Genomic DNA, 21381 nt, shown 5'->3' with positions numbered 1-21381 from the left:
TTATTTTTTCTCATTGTAAAAATAATAACTGGTTTGTAAAAACACTGGAGAGTAGAAAAATAAAAAAAAAAGTAAAAAGTGCTGTAATTTAATCACCTTGGGGCGAACTATGTTGACTTTTGTTTTTGTGTTTACTTTCAACCCTTTTGCCATACATTTTTAAAAAAGATTTTATTTATTCATGACACACACACACACACACACACACAGAGCGGGTGGGGGGTGGGTGGAGACACAGGGAGAGGGAGAAGCAGGCTCCATGCAGGGAGCCCAATGTGGGACTCGATTCTGGGACTCCAGGATCACGCCCTGGGCCGAAGGCAGGTGCTAAACCACTGAGCCACCCAGGGTTCCCCTGCCACACATTTTTAACTGGTTGAGATCATACCACACACATAATTTTTTTTTCATACACATACTTGTGCATCTTTTCCACTTAGCATTATATAAAATTTCCTATGTTATTACAAACTTAGTGAAACATCTCTTAAAGTGTGTGGAATGTTTAAATGCAAGGCTCTAGATACCTCGAGGATCTGGGAGAAATAGAATTTGTTGGTTGCATTGACTCCTGTCAACATTATGTCTAAATCTCCCACATTATAGCTGAAAACACAGCATGTTCTTGAAAACATAAAACATAAAAATAATGTAGGAAAGCAGTTTGGGCTTGCGGGCTGTGTAGTGGTAGGCATTCCACAAAGGTTTGTTGAATTTGATGTACTACCTATAAGGTCTGAACAGAATTCCCGTCGTCTCATCCTTGCTGATACTGAAAGAAGCCTTTAAGAGCAGCCTTCGGCAAGAGCCCTGGCTGCTTCCAGGTAGTGAACTGTGAATTCAGCTTTTCACATCTAAGTGTCTCAGTAATTTCTACTAGTAGCTTTAGAAATCTGTACCACATGAGTTTATGGTTTCATTTGGTCCATGTTTCTTAACTGCCTTGGGAGGAGTATCTGTTTGGCCTAACCATTTAGGATTTCTTCATCCATTGTTGAATGGATGCCAAGCTTTGTAAAAGATGGCTCGGAGTGATTTTCTGTGGTGGTGTGTTTGCTCCTGAGTATCAAAATTCCCAATAAAAGGCTTTCTGTTCTCTGACAACAGGCCATTTTTCCCAGACACACGCCTTGTTATTTTTCCATCGTTAACAGTAGATAACAGTTTGGATGCAGCCAGAAGCAGTTGGCATGGGCCTGTATTTGAGGGGCTTCTGGAACAGTCTTCCGGCCACTCACTGTAGGGTGCCACCTTAACCGAAGCTTTATTGACCTGAAAGCTCTGTTGGTTGTCGGCTTTGGCCTCAGTTGTTTCTCCCATTTTCTTTGTTCTGTCTGTTTTTCCTCCCAGGCAATGACTATATGGTGATTGCTGTTGCTTTTCTTCCTTGCTCATTTGTCAGAATTATAGCTTTGCTCCAAGCTCGTCTCTGCCGCATGACTGTCTTGTAAAAGTCGCTTCATGTTCTCCATTCCCCAAGCAAAGGAATGGGCCAGTTAACCTATTGTTTTAAAAAGCTGCTGTAATCGAAACAGTCATTCTTTGTAACTAGATTCATAAAGAGCATTATGATGATTGATTTTTTTATTCAGTAAAATTCAATAATAGCAATAATAGCTAAGCACTTTATATACATTTTTCCATTTAATCCTCCTAGAAAATCTATAAGGTACATGGTATCATTTCCATTTCAGACAAGGAGACAGGGGTATAGAGAGGTTAAGTAACTTGCCCGAGATCACATAGTGGTAAGTCTGTTCATAGAGAGGAATCCTACTTAATATGAAGTCACTCTTGCTAGATACCGTCATGAAAGGCGGGGAAAGTTTATTCGTTCTGTTGTTCTATCCCTAGCACCTCAAAAATGCATGGCACACAGTACTTTCTCCATAGATCTAAATATTTTTGATGAATGAATTTATTGTTGACTGAAGTAAATTATGAATATTTAGTGCCTCCAGTATGCAAGATGTACCCAAGGATACAGAGATTACCAAGAATGCAGTCCTGGCCCCGCCCCCACTTGTATTCTAGTCCATCAGACAGACTACACATAAGTAGCCATAAATCCAAAGCAGAGAGGGTAGTGAGTGTTGTTCAGGAGATTCAAAGCATCTGCAGTAGGAACATGGAAGGTGTAAGAGAGTCCAAGGGTTGACATGTAGGATATTTTCATGGAAAACACAGAATTTGTGTTCACCCCTTATTGTTGAATATGGCTTAGTAACTAGTAACTAGAGTGCCCTGAGGTTAATTTGATCTCTCTTGAAGGATATCCATTCTTGTGGCACCTTGGGGTCCTCTTTCTAAGTATTTCACTCTCTGTCTAGAAGATGTAACCAATATGTGCCTGATCTCTGCATATATTTGGAGGTTCCTGTTTTGAATAAGTATGTGTCGTGAACTCGTTCTTTCTAATGAAATAAAATATAAAGATGGTATCATCGAGTCTTTAAGTTTTGATGCAGTTTTCTCTTCCCTTCTTCTGTAAAATCGGGGAGACCAGATGATTTTTAAAAAGGGGGGGGATAAGAGTTATTCTTTGGAAATCTGTGGAGCAGGCAATGAAAGGGAAGAATGAGCCTGGCAGCATTAAAACCAGAGCTCTGTAGCAGGAGCCAGACTGAGAGACTGTCTTTCTGGAAGCAGTAGGTTGTCCTTCATAGAAATGGAAGGAGTGTTTCCTCTAAGACTGAAATGAGCTTCTGGACAAAGATGGGGTTGTTCTCCAACTCACCTCTTTTGATGCTGACTGCACCCCAGATTATTTTGTGGTTGAATATTAAGTAGCAGGGTATTAGAGGCTCATGAGCAGTTTCTGGCCATTCTCGTCAACATTCATGCATAGAGGCTTATAGGGAAAGAGGCATATTCTCTAAACCTTTTGACAATGTGCGGTAAAATATATATAACATGAAATTTACCATTTTAATCATTTTTAGGTACATACTTCTGTGGCATTAAGTACATTTCCATTGTTATGCAGCCATCCCCACTATCCACCTCCAGAAATCCCTTCGTCTTGCAAAACCGAAGCTCTATACTCCTTTAGCACTAACCCTCCATTCCCTCTGCCCCCAGCCCCTGACGACCACCCTTCTACTTTCTGTCTCTAAAAATATGACTCCTCTAGGTGCCTTGTATGAGTAGAATCATATAGGATTTGTCCCTCTGTGACTGGCTTATTTCACTGATTTTAATGTTTTCAAGGTTCATCCATCCATGTTGTATCATGTGTCAAGATTTCCTTCTTCTTTAAGGCTGAATAATACTCCAGTGTGTGCCCTAGCCCTATAAATAGCTGTTTTACTTGAAAACAAAACAATAAAACATTGCTGCAAATATTACCTCTTCTCTGAAACGATTTCCTTTCCTTTCCTTGCTCTGAAGGACATAAAAGCTTCTCTGGAAATTTCTTTTTTTTTAAGACTTTATTTATTAGAGAGAGTGCATGCAAGAAAGAGCAGGGGGAGAGGCAGAGAGAGAAGGAGCAGACTCTGCACTGAGCACAGAGCCCAACAGCGGGCTCGATCCCAGGGCTGGGAGATGGTGACCTGAGCTGAAGGCAGATGCCCAACCAACTGAGCCTCCCAGGCGCCCCTTCTCTTTTGGGGAAAGAAATTTCCCATTTTTGTCTCTAGTGTAAGACATTTTTGGAGACATATTTGACTAAACTGTTTACTTTAAATTTGTCAGATTAGAACGATACTTTTTCATATGTTTCAAGAGCTTCTTCTGTGTCTCTGTTTTTAAAAAAGTATTTTAGTTTTCAAATGGTAGATTTATTGGTGTTTTAACAGTAAGCTAACTGTTCACAACTATCACAGGCCTACTATTTTTCTCCAAAACATCACCATACCAGCCTTGGAGCACTGAGAACACATTCACTATGATTCTTCACTTTAGGATAGATTCTCTGAAATGCTTCCCTGAGTCTCTGTGATGGGCTGCTTTGCTCTCTAATCAGGATCTGAACTTTTTTTAAAAAAAAATATGTTATTTATTAAAAAAAAAGACAGAAAAGATGTTATTTATTTATTCATAAGAGACACAGAGAAAGGCAGAGACATAGACAGAAGGAGAAGCAGGCTCCTTGCAAGGAGCCTGATGGGAGACTCAATCCCAGGACCCTGGTATCATGACCTGAGCCAAAGGCAGATGCTCAACCACTGAGCACCCAGGCGTCCCAGGATCTGAACTTAATTTTGCTCTCAGTGCGTCACTGGCGCTCAGTACCTATGGAAAATGTATATATGTAGACTCAAGAATGTAACACAGTTTGGGTTTTGTCCATATTCAAACTAGTTCACAATCACCAACTTCTCCCTGTGGTGCCTGAAAGTATGGAGAGGTCCAAATACTTCTCCAACGTCTCTTTTACATTCTTCGTTTCACTGCCTTGGTTGGATCATTGTGGCAACCTCCTGTTTAGCCCCTTGACTTTTGCATGTCTTTACTTTCTCCATTCTTTTGGAGGCCACCAAATCTTTGGTCTTAAGGTCGCAAGTTTGATCACACTACATCTCTGCTTACTACCAGTTGCCTTTAAGATAATGCACAAACTTAATATTGGCCCCAACTTACCTTGCTGGCCTCCTGACCCAAGTAGCTCTCCCTTCCTCCTCACACCCCCTTTCCCTGCACACATTCTCACTTTCACTCCTGCTTCTCTTTCCCTAGACCCTTTCCATCATTCTCTACCTGGCAAGTTTCTGCTCACTTTTCAGGATTTGCCTCAAGCTTCATCAGTGCTGTGAGACTTATTTCCCAGTGTGGAACTATTAATGGCTCCTTTTTTTCTCTTCTATACATCTTTATTTGTAGTGTTCATCCCTCAGTACTATGATGCTCTGCTAATGAGTCTGTCTCTGCTACTAAATTTTGAACTTAGTAAAGGTCCAGGACTTTGTCCATCTCATCTTTTAGTCAACTTCCACCATCACCCCTTACTATATCTACTTCAAAACACTCAGGGGAAAAAAGCCACTCAGAATATATACTGCTACCCAGCCTCCAGCATAGAATGAAAGGAAGGAGGGGAGGGAGGGGGTAGGGGAAGGAGAGAGAGGGCAGGCTAGTCTTCACTTTTGAGATATAAAGGAAAACTAAGAAGTGTGGTTTTGCCCTCAAGCGTGTCATAAAAATGTCATGATCTGGGGCACCTGGGTGGCTCAGTGGTTGAGCATCTGCCTTCGGCTCAGGTTGTGATCCCGGGGTCCTGGGATCGAGTCCCACATCCGGCTCCCCGCAGGGAGCCTGCCTCTCCCTCTGCCTGTGTCTCTGCCTCTCTCCCTCTGTATCTCTCAAGAATAAATAAATAAAATCTTTTTAAAAAAATGTCATGAACCACTGGGGGCTGCATGTCAGTAGAAACATTACTGAAACTGGCTTCATGTAGCCAGTTGGACTTTACTTGAACCTTAAAAGTGAGATGGGATTCAAAGTCACTGAGGGAGGAGGTGCCAACCCGGGTAAGGGGACATGGCCTAGACTATGTTGTGATTGAATAAATCAAAATATTTTAAATCCAGAAAGCATCTTTGTATGTTAATTGGATTCATATAGCTACTTTATAGGAAAATTAGGACTTGGTCTACAAAAGTTCAGCAAGTTTCCTATTAAAGCCCTGGATGAACAAAACTCAAACCAGCCCCATGGTATTTACTCCTGCCATACCATCCTTCTATCTCCCTTACTCATACTCTTTTTTAATTCTCCAGGTGCATCTAAAAAGAGAGCATTGTTAATCAAAAGATAAAACTAAATCCTCTAGTCTAAGGAAGGTTTACATTTTCCTTTTATGTGTCATAACACTGAAAATAGTCTTTTAGAGTATAATGGCGAATTGTATTTTGTCTAAGTGGTATATGCAATGGAAATTTACTTTGGCTTGTTCATCCTCTGTGAATAAGATGATCCTACAACAAAATAGCATGCAGGCTTCTCTCTTGGGAACAGTGGGGGTAAAATATAAACAGTATTTTTTTCATATAGTGTCAGATGTTTGGAGAGCTGCCTTCTATGATTTTAATGTTGTCTGAATGTCCATTCTCCACCTCATTGAGCACTTAAGTAGGTTTTGATCCATTCTTCAATGTTGGTTTCCCCAGCAGGAGTAGAAGCCTCTACTAAACCTTATTTTGTTTTGACAAAGAGAAAATCCTACCCTACCTGAGAATGTATTCTAGGGTTCTTTCTAGTTTTTTTTAGGGCATGGTCTCTAGAGCTATTCAAAATGCAAACAAGTGACCCACATGATCAAATCCTGGCAGAAGATAAAGTGCATGATAAATGATAGAATTGGCTGAAATTCACAGATACATCTTTCTACCGATACACACAAATGCGTGCAAGTGTCTCGGGGAGAGAGAGAAATACACTAACAGAAAACAGACTTCATATATACATGTTCAGTAGAATGACAGATACTAAACTTTTATTGGACAGATTGAAAGAGTAAACCCCGGAAGACCTAATGGAAGCATCTAAGATGGGCTTTGGAGTTTTATATGCAGAGAAAGTTGGCTATTAGTCTTAAGAGCACAAGGGAAAGATACCAGCCATTGAGAGATATGGCTGGTTGAGGCAATTGGAAGTAAATTTCTTCAGGGCTTTGGGAATTTATATAAACAGCCATTAAGTAGCAGTATATATTCTGAGTGGCTTTTTTTCCTGAGTGTTTTTTTTAAAGATTTTGTTTATTTATTCATGAGAGACAGAGAAAGAGAGAGAGAGAGACAGAGAGAGAGAGGCAGAGACACAGGCAGAGAGAGAAGCAGGCTCCATGCAGGGAGCCCAACGTGGGACTCAATCCCGGGTTTCCAGGATCACACCCTGGGCTGAAGGCGGCACTAAACTGCTGAGCCACCTGGGCTGCCCTCCCTGAGTGTTTTGAAGTAGATATAGTAAGGGATGATGGTGGAAGTTGACTAAAATCTGAGTCTCATGGGAAATCAGAGGAAGTTAGCCTGAACTGGGGAACAGGATTCTCGTCTAGAAAATTAGTGGAACAGTCCCTGTGATGGTAACAAGGCTCTAGGCTTGGGTCAAAGAGGAGGAAAGGGTAAATCTGAAAACAGGGCCTTGGTGTGCATCAGATATGAGAAGATACAGTAAGAGAGTAATCAAGGGTGGGTTCTAAGTCGTGAGTCCAGGAAACGAAGAGGATGAGTCCTGAGATTTTAGGAAGCAGAGGTAGTGGTGTTTATTCAACTATTCCATACACTACTCATTCTTATGGTGTGTTAATAGGCAGCAGAAGGAGTACCAGTTACATTTAGAAAACACTTAGGTAATGCTAAGGATAAAGTTAAACAGTAACTATAGGACTTCTCAGAGCCTTTTTTTTTCCAGAGCCTTTAATATGCTATTATGCAAGTATTAGGCCAAGTGTTCGATGTTTCCCGTATTTACCAGATTGTGGGATTAGCTGTTTTGGCAGTTGGTTGGTTGGTTGAATATCTTGGGAACATACTTTGGAAAATTATTTCAGAACAAGAGAATGGTGTACATACCTGGATGATAATGAAACCTCCAGATGAACGTCTTTTGATCATAATAGATAGGAACTTGAGGGAACATGAGGCAATAGGCTAGGATGAATATTTGGAAACCATAGGCAGAGAGCTGTCTACCAGAAACATGACTGAGACTGGATTCTGCTTTATGGTGACTAATAATTAATAGGAGCTCAGGGGCATGGGTACAAGGGAGTGAGGCCGGGGCAACAGGTCTAGGACGATATCCCGGAAAATGTGTTGTCACCTAAAACTATGCTGGAAAGATCTGATACATGGCAGTGACAAACCATGGGGCTCTAAGAGGGCCTCCTGGTCTGCTTTGTCAAGAAGGACCTCTCCCCTCATTCACCAGTTGTGTTGTGGGAGGATGCTAATGCTAGGGCAAAGGGGGAGTCCATGGCACCCCCAAACTCCCTGCTCCACTCAACACTTACTGACCCTTCACATCCTTTGTGGAGATAGAGAATAAAATAATATCTAGGTCCTGCTCTCAAGCAGGTCACTATATCTGAAGAGGAAAAAGGGAGAAAAGCAGTTAAACTTCTCAGTGTAATACAGTTAACAAATGCTTCCAAAGCAGCTCTGAATCTGATAAGGTCTTCACCCATGATTGGGCAAAGAGGTTTAGCGTAACTTGAATTATTGCTAAGTTTTCAAGACAACCAGGGAAATAAACGCTATATAAGTAACTAACTGTAGGTCTTAAGCCCAATTTTATAGTCAGAAGATTACTTTAACAATTCTTTTTCTTATAGTGGTGCTTAAAAATAGGCTGAAGCATGCCTCTTTGGAGATGTCAGAATTGACCTAGTGGTATGTGAGATGTTTTAAAGGTGACCTCTGTCTCTAGAATGGAACTAAAAATATATTTTTACTTTTACTGGACCGTGCATTTTATCTTCAGAATTTTGAGTTGCATTTTACTCTGCCATATGTCCTGTTGATATTAAATAGTTTAAACTGAGCCAACCAAAGATGGGCAAATTGACAGTTGCTAATGTAAATTTCCCAGCAAGTAGAAAAGGCTTCCATCAGAAGCTCACAGGCACACATTGTAAGGATGCTCCTTTGTGCTTGTTCTCTTCTGGCTCTGACATGAGCTTCAGGGCTTTGGCTCTGCTCCTACTGCTCCCTGCTGAGCAGCAGGAAGACTTTTCATAATATCATCAATTATAGGTGTTCGTGAAGGGGGTGTTTAAAAAGAAATATTCAGAGTTTACAGTAAGCTTTAGTAATTTGTGCATCCTTTCAGAGTTATGATGTTAAATGAAAGCTAAAAAGTTGTGGATATGGTTACATATACATACTGTTTTGTTTTCTCCAGTCACTATTTCCTGTAGCTTTTATCTCCCCATATCCTGTATGTGACTAACATTTGGGGTAACCATGCTACATTGCTATACACTCCTCAACACAGCACTCTGGAAAACCCAATGCATTGCCGTTTCAGTGTTTGCAGTGATGTGTGGCATCCTCCTGCCTTTTCATATGCTTCCCTGTCTCGCATTGAACAGGCACTTAATAAATCTGTACTGAGCAGAAAGGAAAGGGATACTGTTATTTTTAAAAAATATTTATTTATTCTTGAGAAACACACACACACACAGAGAGGGAGAAAGAGAGAGAGAGAGAGGAGAGAGAGAGAGAGAGGCAGAGACACAGGCAGGAGAAGCAGGCCCCACGCAGGAAGCCCGATGCAGGACTCGATCCCGGGACTCCAGGATCACGCCCTGAGCCGAAGGCCAACACCCAGCCACTGAGTCACCCAGGCATCCCAGAAGGAATACTGTTAGACACAAGTGTAGTAAAAGGAATGCCTTGAAAGAGCCATCCTTTATCTTATATTTTACCAGCTGTTTGAAGAGTTATCTCATGTGTTTGGCTTTCTGTGAGCACTTGAGTAATGTCTATGTATAGCTTCTCAGAAGATCACCCTCTTCTAGAATAGGTATCTGAAAACCTGGTCTACTAACAGAGAGGCTTCACTGACTGCTAGAATTTAGGGAGCTCTCACTCTCTTCCCCCTATCCACTGAACCTGGTTGCCTTTGTGATGAAGAATTATGTGTGGTATTCTTGGAGAGGGGACTTTTCAGAGATGGGACTTAAACTTCTTTCTCTTTAGCATTGTCCTATAATGAGAAAATTGCATGCACTCAAAGGAGTTTATATCTGAGTTATAATGAAGTCACAGGAGTGGGTTGATTTGAGTAGGACCCTGGTCTCACGCTCCATCAGTCACAAAGAGAAACAGATATATTAGTCATTAGGGAACTGGATTCCACTGGGCTCAAATCCAGTGACTGTCTTTCCTACAAGCATTAGTTTCTTCATTTTGGCATAGAAAAGGAAAAAAAAATTACTTGTCTAGTAACTGAAATCATATGGGGCTTATCTTTCCCAATGCTATATTACCAGATCTTGTGGAGCTAGGAGTATATATGATGCTCCTACTGTACACAAACCCCCCAGAAACTTAATACTTTTGTCAAGAAAGCAAATAGTTGAGAGACTTCTGGTCTTAAATATTCAAAGGAATGAATTTTTTTAGTTATTTATTTTTAAAAGTCATTTTTTTAAATGGAGATTAGGATGTGGTAGGAGAGACAAAAGTTGCTGGCAGCCTGGTGATGACTGTATGTCGAAGTAGATCCATAGCAATAGTAGATGATATCAGTGGCAATCAATAATTGTCTATTTGTAGAGTCTTCAGCTTTATACAGTCATCCGTATGGACATCTACTCCCAGACTAAGCAGCAGCTCCAAGATGGGGGGGGGCAAACAGAACAGAGTAGCATAGATGTTGGTACTAATAAGTCTTTAGGCCACAGCACAGAGAAGAGGAAATGCTGGGCTGAGCTGTGGAGCGTAGCTGGCAAGTGTTCCTTTGCAAGGCAGATGGTAAAATGGGCCTGTTGCCCATCTCTTAGGAGTGAAAGAGCTATGTCCTGAGCAGAGTCAACACAACCCCCAAGTGCATGGCCAGTCCTTGTCCTGGATAAGCTACCTTCTTAGGAGGGCAAAATCCCGGAACCCTGCTGAAGAAGCAGTGAGTAGAGATCCTGAATCCTCTTCCATAGCTACTGGAAGCCTAACATCCTTCTTCACTGCCTGCAAGGCAGATGAGAGATGTTTGGATGTGATTCCCTGATTTCTCTGTCCACTTAGGCCTGGCCTTCAATTATATATGACCTATGTGTGTACTAGAGCTAGGTATTGCCCTTTGAAAGTTGAGAGTCTTTTCGCTTTTATCCTAGTGGACCAAAGTTGTTTTCAGCCATGTAGGGGAAGCTGAAAGCCTGGTGAGAAAGCAGTATTTCATTGCCCCTTGTTTTTGTTCTTATATTTAGGAGAAAGGCAGGGACAGAGGTTCTAAAATGTGGTGATTAGAAAGGGGTAGGGCATTTGGGGTGGATGCATTTATGGAGGAGCACTGCAGGCTATTAGTGGGCAGGAGCAAAAGTTGCCAGATATCCTTTAGTGTAGTGTGGGAGACAGTCTCGTACAATGAAGAGATGTCCCATCTACCATACCCGTAGAGGGAAACACTCTGAAAGCCACAGGACTTGGCTCTCCCTGAAAGTTCGTGCAGTCATGCACATCTGCTCACTTGGCCTTCAAAGTAGTCTGAGGCTAGGGATGGTCATCCATTGTTGATACAAAACCATCTTCCTGTCCATTCGTCCATCTGTCCCTTCCCACACCCATCCTCTCAGGGTTTCTTTAGTGAAGGGTCTCATAGCCACCTGGGCTCCCATTCTCTCCCCTCAGTGACATCGTCTCCCACTGTCAGCTCCACTAAACTCTCGTTCCTCTCTGAGCTGAGTGACATAATAGGAGTGATGAGTTGTTACACCACCAGAGAGCAGAGAAGGTAAAAGGCATCAAGGCCTTCTGGAAGGAGAGAGAGAAGAGTAAGAAGAGTGAAAAAGATGGTTTATGATGTATGGAGGTATGAGAGTAGGCACCTGCATTGTTAATCCAAGAGAGGTATTTGGTTAGTGCTGATGGAGTCCCACCCACATCTACGTCAGGGCTTCTGGATCTTGAGCGTGCATCAGCATCCCCTGGAGGGTGTGTTCAGACAGAGACTGCCGGGCACCGTCCCCAGAGTTTCTGATTGAGAAAGTCTAGGGTGGGGCCCGGGAATTGGCTTTACTAGCAAGTTCCCAGTGATAGATACTGTGCTGCACGTCTGGGAGCTGTACTCCGCCAGGCCTAGGTCCTAGAGAAGAGAGAAACAGCTGAATCTTCCCCGCCTGGGGGATCAGGCTGAGAGGGGAGGAACTTGCCTTACTCTTGACCTTCAATCACGGCCCAAAAGAAGAAGGAGTCCATTTAAGTCCAGCGCCCCTGGCAGATGAGTGCATTATCAGCCTCACCATCACCCCTGTTGCTGGGATCCACACAGAGGCCAGGGTGTGCAGTATTTTCTGAAACCGTGAGGAGAAAGAACAGAGTAAGCTCTGCATTCGCGTGTCTTTCTGTATAGAAGTAAGTGTATTTAACTGGTGGCTCTTCTTGATGTCTCTTAGCTTTTGCTGTCCTGTGAACCAGGGCGTCAGAGACCATGAACAGCACTTCGTTTTGTTACTAAATAAGAGGCAGTTGTAAGAACACACAACCTGTGAAGGGTTCCCTAAAGGAAGGCATCTGGTTTAAAGCCCAGACCACTGGGGGATGCCTGGGTGGCTCAGTGGTTGAGCTTCTGCCTTTGGCTCAGGTCATCATCCCAGGTTCCCGGGATCGAGTCCCACATCGGGCTCCCTGCATGGAGCCTGCTTCTCCCTCTGCCTGTGTCTCTGCCTCTCTCTCTGTGTCTCTCATGAATAAATAAATAAAATCTTTAAAAGAATAAAATAAAATAAAGCCCAGACCATTGGAAGCCTCCTTTAAAAAAAAAGATTTTATTTATTAATGAGAGACACAGAAAGAGAGAGAGGCAGAGACACAGGCAGAGGGAGAAGCAGGCTCCATGCAGGGAGCCCGATGTGGGACTCGATCCCGGGACTCTGGGATCACGCCCTGGGCCGAAGGCAGGCACTAAACCGCTGAGCCACCCAGGGATCCCCAGGAAGCCTCATTTTTACCCAGAAAGGAACCCAAGTCAGGAATGAGCAGTGTTTCCTTTCTGTATTTTCCTGATTTCCTCTCTCCACTGTCAGTAATCACTAAAGTATTAATGGTATTACTTTTCTTCTTCCTAATGAGTTAACAACAGTGATGCTTTGTTTCAGTCCCTAAGGGAAGGATGGAGATTGAGGAGGATGCCATTGGAAGTGCAAACAGGAATGTGAATGCCACTTGACAGTGTCTCCTCTTCTCGGCACTTCCTGATTTTTCAAGATAATTCTAAGGACGGTTTTTCGTCAAATTTGACCTTATGGCCAAATAACAACATGCTTTCTTCCTCCTTGATGCTTCCTTGGAATCACAAAATGTTATTAGTTTGAGTACTTAGCAGCCGTCAAGGGGTGGCATGATATTTTGGGTTTCATTTTTTATCCAATTTAGAAAGCCCTGTGGCACTAAATAAAAATGTCACCGTGTAAAATGTAAAAGCTTTCTGTCACAAATGTTTTTAAAAATTCATGAAGGTCTGAGGATTTGATTTATCTTATCCTCTTTCTGTGATTTATTCATATTTAATGTTAGTTTCAACATTTGAAGCATGAAGAACTTTTTCAAATTAAAAACTGTGGTGAATCAGTTTTATTTGAGGAAACATTCCACCAGGCCAGTTTTTGAATTATGCAGTTCATTCCTCTCCATGTGTTCGAAGGACAGATATGTTTGGTTTTCCCAGTGGCTGGAATTCTCACTAGGGAAAGCATTCATTGCTGGGTAGCAATGATTTCCCCAGCTACTTGGTTTCAACAGCTATTTCGCTGGTATCAATAGACAGTTTCTTTGGGCCTTAAGCATAATCACACGAATGTGGTGGCAAAAGAGAAGAGTGGGAAGAGACCTCACCTTTGGAACTATCATTTTGTTTGCTGTCTGCTTTTTCGTTTTTGGTACTTTGAGCCTATGAGCCACCTGTGTTTTCAGGAACATCTTTAGTCAGAGACAAGATCAGTCTTTTCGGTGGATGGTCATAAATAATAAATGATAATAGAATTAGCTTTGAATGAAGGAAAGAAAATGAACTCAAACAGACTCATTTTTTTTTTTTTTTTAGTAAATAAACACCTAGGATCTGTGACACTGGCCTCTCTCAAAGCCCTGGAAGGTTAAAAGGCTGGTGAGAGGAGGGCTGCAGGCCCTCCATGTTCCGCCTTTGGGGCAGCTAGAGCTGTCCTTGAGGACGTGGATGTGTTGACTTGTACCCTGCAAGACAAGTTGGATTTTTTTCGGTGGCCAGGAGATACAGTAAGGCACACTTGCTCTGGACACTCAGGCTTCTGCCTCGCTTTCCACCTGCCTGTACACCTGTCCTTCTGGCCCTCCATCCCTTTACCCTTTCCTTCTTTCTGTCTGTTTATTCTTTCCCTCTTACTACCATTCTCCTGCTCTGTAGACACTTGTGAGCACCTCCTCTGGGCCAGCTGCTGTACCCCAACAGATGTAGTCAGCTTCTCATAATGTGAGAGGAAATGTGCCTGTCTAGTCTGCTGAAAATAATCAAACTTTTAATAAGGACATAAGGAAGAATGACAATAAAAGGTACTGAGTGCCTCCAAGGATAAAGCCCTTTCTACCTGGTCCTCCCACTTGGTTGTCACGGAGGGTCTGACCTGTCGAAGAATGGCAACCACTACACGCAGCAGCAAAAACTTAAGTGTGTGGTTTTTAGAAGCAGTCGGGAGCATTTTTTCATCATGAACTTGATTTTATTTCTTTGCTTAATGGAGAGAATCATCTTGTTCAGTAAAATGGTCTCTTTCCTCCCCAGACTATTGGAAAGAAGTTACCTCCAGCTACAACTCCGGAGCCGTCAAAACCAGAAATGGACAGCAGGACAAAGAGTGAGTTACCTTATTTCTCCAGTTTACTCTTGGAAGCCGTTAAGGGTTTTCCAGTCATGGAAATGCCTTTGAAAAATCCTCACATAATCTAAATGGCTGTTTAACTTTTTTATTTTAAATTTCAGGGTAGCTAATGTACAGTGTTCTGTTAGTTTCAGGTGTACAATGTAGTGATTGCACAGTTCTGTACATTACTCAGGGCTTGTCATGGTTAGTGTACTCCTTAACCCCTTTTACCTTAATGGCTTTTAAAAACACATCACAAAAAATACACCCAAATGTGTTTCATGAGGTCCTGCCAGTGGGTGGGCACAAGTTAGGTTCAGAACTCCTGCGGGTTTTCTCCCTTCTGGAACATGGTCCTTTCCTGCCACCTGTATCTTGCCCATGTGCAGAGCCACGGCTTATCTGTGTATACCCAAGCACTTTGCATAGTTCGGGAGGCAGAAAGATTTTAGAGAATGGCAACTCAAACAATTTGGGGACACACAGGCCTTCAAGTCCAGGGCCCTATCTTCTAGCCTGAGACCTCAACCAGCACTCCCAAACCCTGCCTTCCTGCCAGCATCCTCCACCTGTCTCGGCTATTATCTCTTGACATACAGATGTCTTTCTTCCATTGAGCCAGATATGCTCTTCCTGTAATTTTTATCCACAGATTTTAGTATCGGAATCTACATTGGTATTAGCCCATTTTTCTCTTAATAGCTCTTTAAGTATTTGAGGATGGCTGTCTCCCCAAAACCTTCCCAAAGGGCAGTATTCCCTACTTTGGGTCCATTGCCAGTTAAAATACAGGATGTCCAGGTACATTTACATTTCAGATAAACAGTGAATAATTTTTTGGTTGTAAGTAAGTCCCACGCACCATTTGTTGTTTATCTGAAATGCAAATGTACCTGGGCATCCAGAATTTGTAGTTCTTAACCTGGCAAGCCTCCAATTCCTTTTGTTATCCTTCCAGTAACTAGGGCATTCTGGATGTGCTCTGGTCAGAACCAATTACTTAATTCCTTCTAGGTATTTTGTTTTATTGTTGTTGTTTGTTTGTTTTTGTTTTTAGCTTCAGATTTTATTGTGAGGATAATATGGACAGACTACTAATCTAGTTTGGAAAGCCAAAGATTGAGAGAACATAAATCACACAAATATAATTATGTTTAACGTAGGAATAAAGCCTAGCTTTATTCTTTTAATTGCAAAATAATATACCAAGAGTTCGTTTTGCAGGGCAAAATGGGTAGATTTGAGAGCAAATGAGTGATACTGCCTTAGACTTAAGAAAATGAGTTTGTGGGACTTGTCAAGCCAAAAATGGTGGCTTTGAGAAATAAGTTCATGGATGATGCAGATGCAGATGCTAGATCTCTGCCTTAATGTTTAGGGTTCAGATGAAGTCTACATGCCTTCTGTCCATTAATGATATAGTCAGATTCCTGATAATAGGCAGAAAGCCCCCTGGTCTAAATCTCTAACCCCGCAGTTCTTACACTTGAGTGTGCTCCAGCATCACTTGGAAAGCTGGGCCCTACCCTCCACCTTGCTGGGTCCCACCTCCAGAATTGCTGAATCAGTAGGTCTGGGGTGAGGCCTGAAAATTTGCATTTCTAAGGAATTCCCAGGTGGTGCTACTGCTGCTCCTGGTTGAGGACCCACACTTTCAAAACCACTGTTAGGAGCTTATACGTATTCCTAAGGAGAAACTGGCCCTATATTTTTATTCATGCAGGTTATAGACTTATCATGCTAGACCTGCCTTTAGGCACTAAAGAATTTTGAGGAATTAAGCATTAAATCATTTCTTTTTTTTTAATTTTTATTTATTTATGATAGTCACACACAGAGAGAGAGAGAGGCAGAGACATAGGCAGAGGGAGAAGCAGGCTCCATGCACTGGGAGCCCGACGTGGGATTCGATCCCGGGTCTCCAGGATCGCGCCCCGGGCCAAAGGCAGGCGCCAAACCGCTGCGCCACCCAGGGATCCCGCATTAAATCATTTCTGCAAACATTTCTCTTGTTGGACAGTAGCCTGTCCTTCCTCCCATTCACCTGCTTATTCTATAGTTATGGCTATTTAACAAGCTTATAAATGATCACTATTATTAGCAAAGTTGCCTGGATGTCCAGAATTGGGAAGAGGCAGAAGAAGGCAAAGGAGAAGACCCATCAAGCCTCAAAGGTGATTGGAATGTGGTCCCAAGGACAGGCTGTCCTCATGACATGTGAGGTCTTTATCAACCTGACTCGTGTTTACAGAAATAGTAATCTGAGAAACAGAATTTTTTTTTTAACAGAAAGAGTTTCAGTAGAAGTAAAGTTGACATTCTCTGTAGATTGTTCACCTCTGTCCAGAGGAAATAGGACCTTGGGTGACTTGTGGGTTGCTTTTGGGAGGGGCCTGAGCAGTAGGGGCCTGAGGGTCACTTGTAGGGGATGTGGCACAAAACAGGACAGTCCATGGGGCATGCTTAAGTGACTAGTCCTCAGGTCTCAAGAACTAGCTGTAGGATAAGAGCATGTCCTTGATGCTTTCTTTTCACCCTCTGTAATGACTGCAGACAGGATATTCGAGTCTTCTTGGAAAGATTCGGTGGGCTGGGGGAGGTGGGTAACTGTGTCTTAGAGCAGTGCTGGCTAATAGAAATATTATGTGAGCCACATACATGATTTCACATTTTCTAGTAGCCACATTTTTGAAAAAGAAACGTGAACTTATTAATTTAAATATATTTTATTTAACTCAATATATCCCCAATATTATCTTTTCAACATATAACCTGTATAAAACAATTGAGTGAGGTGTTTTTATTCTTTATTTTATATGAGTCCTCACAATCCAGCATGGATTTTATACGCATGGCACATCCAGCTTGGTGCAGCCACATTTCAAATGCTCAGTAGCCACTTGTGCCTAGTGCCCACCATATTGGACAGTGTAGTTTGAGAGTAATTCTGGGATCCAAGATGGGCTTCCTGGGCCTAGGTATTAACACAGATCCGAATATTCAGCTCCTTCAAGCCTGTGGGAGGATCCTGGCTCTAGCCCAAGCCTGTTCCATCCTACAAGTATCTATTAATTACGTCCATCCACCTGGCTCCCTGGAAGCATCACAGTGGGGGCGTGGGTTTTAATAAAGTGTGTTTTTACAGAGGCTGGCTGGTGTGTTTTGGCCAGGAGTCAGCAGTGCGGATTCTAGGACCAGCTGTGTTATTCGCTAGCTGTGTGACCTTGGGCCAATAATTTTATTTCTCTGGCCTTGCTCTTCATTGTCTGCGTTGTCTATGAAGTCAGAGGGCTGTACTAGAGAGAACTCTTGAGGCTTCTCCAGCACCTTCATCCTCTGATTCAATTCCAAAAGCTTTACAATTCAGAGTAAAAGGTTTCTGCATTCAAAGAAGTGAGCAGCCATACGGGAGAAGCAAGAGGAAAATGGGAACAATTCAGTTGGAATATGAGATGTCACCGGGTACAGGTGGAAGGATGCGTGTAGGTGGGTAGCAGGTCAGAAGAATTCTCACTGTCAGTGAAGGCTTGAAGGATGTTTATCGACAGATGTTTTTCAAGGACCCAGAGCAAGAATTTCTGCAGTTAATCTCACCCACGTACTTCCTGGCTTTCATTGTAACGAGCAAATTCTGGGGTATTTGTTCTCCCTTGATTTCCACGAGGCACCTAAGTCTACTAAAGTCTCCTGCATTGGGAACAATTTGCTGCTTCAAATTTTGATGCAACTGCCATGTTCAAGTGGAAGGACATAGAGTGCTGACCAACTATTAGAAATGACCCTGAGCTTGGAAACAGGGCAGCCTCCTTCCTTCTGGTTAGCAGACAGATCTCTAATAGAAACTGCTCAGGAGTTCAGAGGACAGAGACCTCGTCGTCACATCTCTGTCCTCGGCAGCCTAAAGGAGTAAGCGTTGTGGTGGTTCAAAAAATGTTCATGTGGATTGGTATTTTCTGAGGGCAAGTAACTCAGCTGATCGGGATTTATTTAAACAACTAACATCATCTCCCCTCCCCCAGTAAACCTTTTATGATATTGAAACTCATCTGAAACACATGCTGGGGAACAGATTGCCATGATTTTCATAACAAGAGGGAAACTGTCTAAATATTCATAAGTGAAGTACCCTGAGATTCCTCCAGCTACCACATCTGGAATTTCCCTGTTTCTTACTACAATTGATGCAGATTTGTGGCCTCTGTGGGATAGAAAAACAGCCCAGAGAAATGGCTACTTAGCATCTTTCTGAACAAACAGTTCAATCTCAGAGATTCGGAGGACCAGTTGAGTAGGAGGGTTAGGAAACAGATAATCCTGGATAACATTTGAACAAAGGCAGGTCAGACTTCAGAGTAAATGATGACCATGGGGCAGAGGTTAAACTTGAACCCCCCCCCACCCGCCTGACCTCCCCTCACTCCATTCCTGGGCGCTTGTACCACCTTTCTGGTCAGTTTGTTCATTGCCTCATGTCTTGGGGGTTGTCCTCTATGGTGTGACACATGGTGCCTTGTAGCTGTCATTAGTTCCTCAAGGCAAGGGCTATGTCTTCTACTCGATACGCCCATACAGCACAGAAAAGTGCCATGGACTCCCTGGTCACATAGCAAGTGATGATGGGGCACATGAATTAAAAATGACTTAAAATTCAACCAGGCTCCATATTGGACAGAGTCTTGTAAAAGTGGCACAGTAGCCATGGATCCCCTTTCTCGAGTTCACAGTCACCAGTTGGAAAAAAGACACATTTGTATGTATAGGATCCTCGAGCTTATATTGGGTTTCTGAGGGATTAGTGGTGGTTGCCAGTGTTCCATGGGGCTTCACAGACCCTCCGTTCTTTCTAGTCCATGCTCTAGACTGGTCAGCCCAAGAGCACTAAGAAAGACCCTTGTCCGACAAAGGTTTATTGGCTCATTGCACTGAGGAGCCTGCATAGCACCAAACACGAGAGTAGTTACCAGTTTGGAGGAGGAAAAATGCAGTGGAATGGAATTGAAGCAGTATTTTGCTAGGCTCCAGGTAATGCAGGGCTGTGTGGAAAGGGGTTAACATCACGTCTGTACTGGGAGGTGCACCCAGGTCGTTTCTTTGGGAACCACCAAGTTCAGATAAGAGTACAGTGCTGTGTTCAGAACTCTTTATGTGTGCCTCTGCACCTGCGTGGGGTATCAAGGTTGCTTTTCTGTGTCACAGTGACTTTCATTCCTTCAGTCAAGAGTGGAACATTTCAGAGGGTGGCTGAGTGGCTCAGTCAGTTAAGCATCTGCCTTTGTCTCAGTTAACAATCCTGGGGTCCCGGATCAAGCCCCGCATTGGGCTCCCTGCTCAGCGGGGAGTCAGCTTCTCCTTCTCCTTCTCCCTCTGCCCCCCCACGCCCACTCATGCGATCTTGCTCTCTCAAATAAATAAATAAATAAATAAATAAATAAATAAATAAAATCTTTTTTAAAAAGAGTGGAACATTTCTTTCTTTTATTTTTTTAAAAAAGATTTTATTTATTTCTTCATGAGAAAGAGAGAGACAGAGAGGCAGAGACATAGGTAGAGGGAGAAGTAGGCTCCCAACAGGGAGCCTGACGTACTCGATCCCAGGAGCCCGGAATCACGACCTAGGCCAAAGACAAGAGCTCAACCACTGAGCCACCCAGGTGCCCCCAGAGTGGAACATTTCATTCTGACTGATATGATATATATATATCTAAAGCAAAGTTTCTGATAGTCTATGGTTTTAGAGGACACACTTACTCTGGGAATAAGAAAGCAATAGTGCTTAGAGAAGGGGGTGTGAGGACCCTTTCCAGCTGCAGTGCATACTTGGGAGAAAGACTATTTCCTGTTCACTTTGCAGCTGGCTGTGTCTGCATTTGGTACGTCAGCCTGATGAATGGCTAGGCAGGTTTTTACTTTCTCAGTCTAAGCTAATTTTTGCTTTCTCACCACATGTTTAAGTAGCAGAAAAAGGAGTTGATTCCTTTATGTTAGTTTTTTTCCTTCAGCCTTACCTGGGAGCTCTTTCATGCTACCTTTTCAGGGGAGGTGTTTTTTGCTCATCTGTCTCCCCTAAAACTCATATTTGGGCATGTCAAGTTTGAAACAAGTATCCTATATAGTGCTGTACTGTGTGTGTTCTGTACTAGAACACAGAAAGGCTTTGCTTGTCAGATTTTTATCTTTTTCTTTTTTTAATTTCTCCTTTTAAAGCAAAAGATTAAAAAATGTTATAATTCATAGTTGTGAAATAATTTGAAAGTCAAATTCCCCACAGCATCTAGGACTAGAGGCAGTGGTTGTGGTTGGGGTCACCATCAGCTTTCTCATGGAGGCAGGTGTTGGGCTTGAGTTGACAACATAGTGACATGTGTCTTGTGTTTCGTTTCCTGGTCTGAATTTGAGTGTAGACCAAGGTTTTTCCACCTTGGCACTATTAACATTTGAACTAGATCACTCTTTCTTGGACTGTTCTATGTCCATTATGGGATGTTTAGTAGCATCCCTAGCCTCCATACACTTGATGCCAATAACTGTTACCACCCCCTCCCTCTGTGACAACCACAAATGTCTCCAGTAACTGCCAGTGTCCCCTGGGGAGCAAATTAGCCCAATTTGTGAACTGCTGCTGCAGATTCTTGTAAGCTCCATGAGGGCACTTCTTCTCTTGCTGCTGGGCACACAGTGGACACTTAGTTAATATTTACTGAACAAACGACAAGTGTAGTATTCTCTCCAGCAATCCCTACCAGCCCCAGATCCTCAAACCGACACAGGACTGGATTTTCTGTCTACGTCTCTTATACAGTATGCCTAGCAGTGGGCACCACCACCACACTGGCCCATCCTCCAGGTCCCCACCATTGTTTTGCTTCTTTCTAGCATTGAATATTTGC

The 21381-nt window shown here is 42.7% G+C and overlaps 1 protein-coding gene across 8 annotated transcripts in view; it reads left to right on the top strand.

Annotated features, from left to right (window-relative positions):
- SH3KBP1 (SH3 domain containing kinase binding protein 1) overlaps positions 1 to 21381 on the top strand; it is a 336529-nt gene that overhangs the window by 221631 nt on the left and 93517 nt on the right. For 6 of the 8 annotated variants that reach the window (XM_055337567.1, XM_055337566.1, XM_055337564.1 and 3 more), the window contains one exon: positions 14416 to 14488. In XM_055337567.1, coding sequence (XP_055193542.1) covers positions 14416 to 14488 — 73 coding nt within the window. Of the gene's footprint in view, positions 1 to 11722; positions 12015 to 14415; positions 14489 to 21381 lie in introns of those variants that run through there. The other 2 variants (XM_055337568.1, XM_055337571.1) reach the window with 2 other exon arrangements.

This window comes from Nyctereutes procyonoides, unplaced genomic scaffold (genome assembly GCF_905146905.1).
Source record: "Nyctereutes procyonoides isolate TBG_1078 unplaced genomic scaffold, NYPRO_anot_genome, whole genome shotgun sequence".
NCBI lineage: Eukaryota > Metazoa > Chordata > Mammalia > Carnivora > Canidae > Nyctereutes > Nyctereutes procyonoides.
Note: the sequence above shows the minus strand (reverse complement) of the source record. Positions and strands in the feature narration are given on the sequence as shown.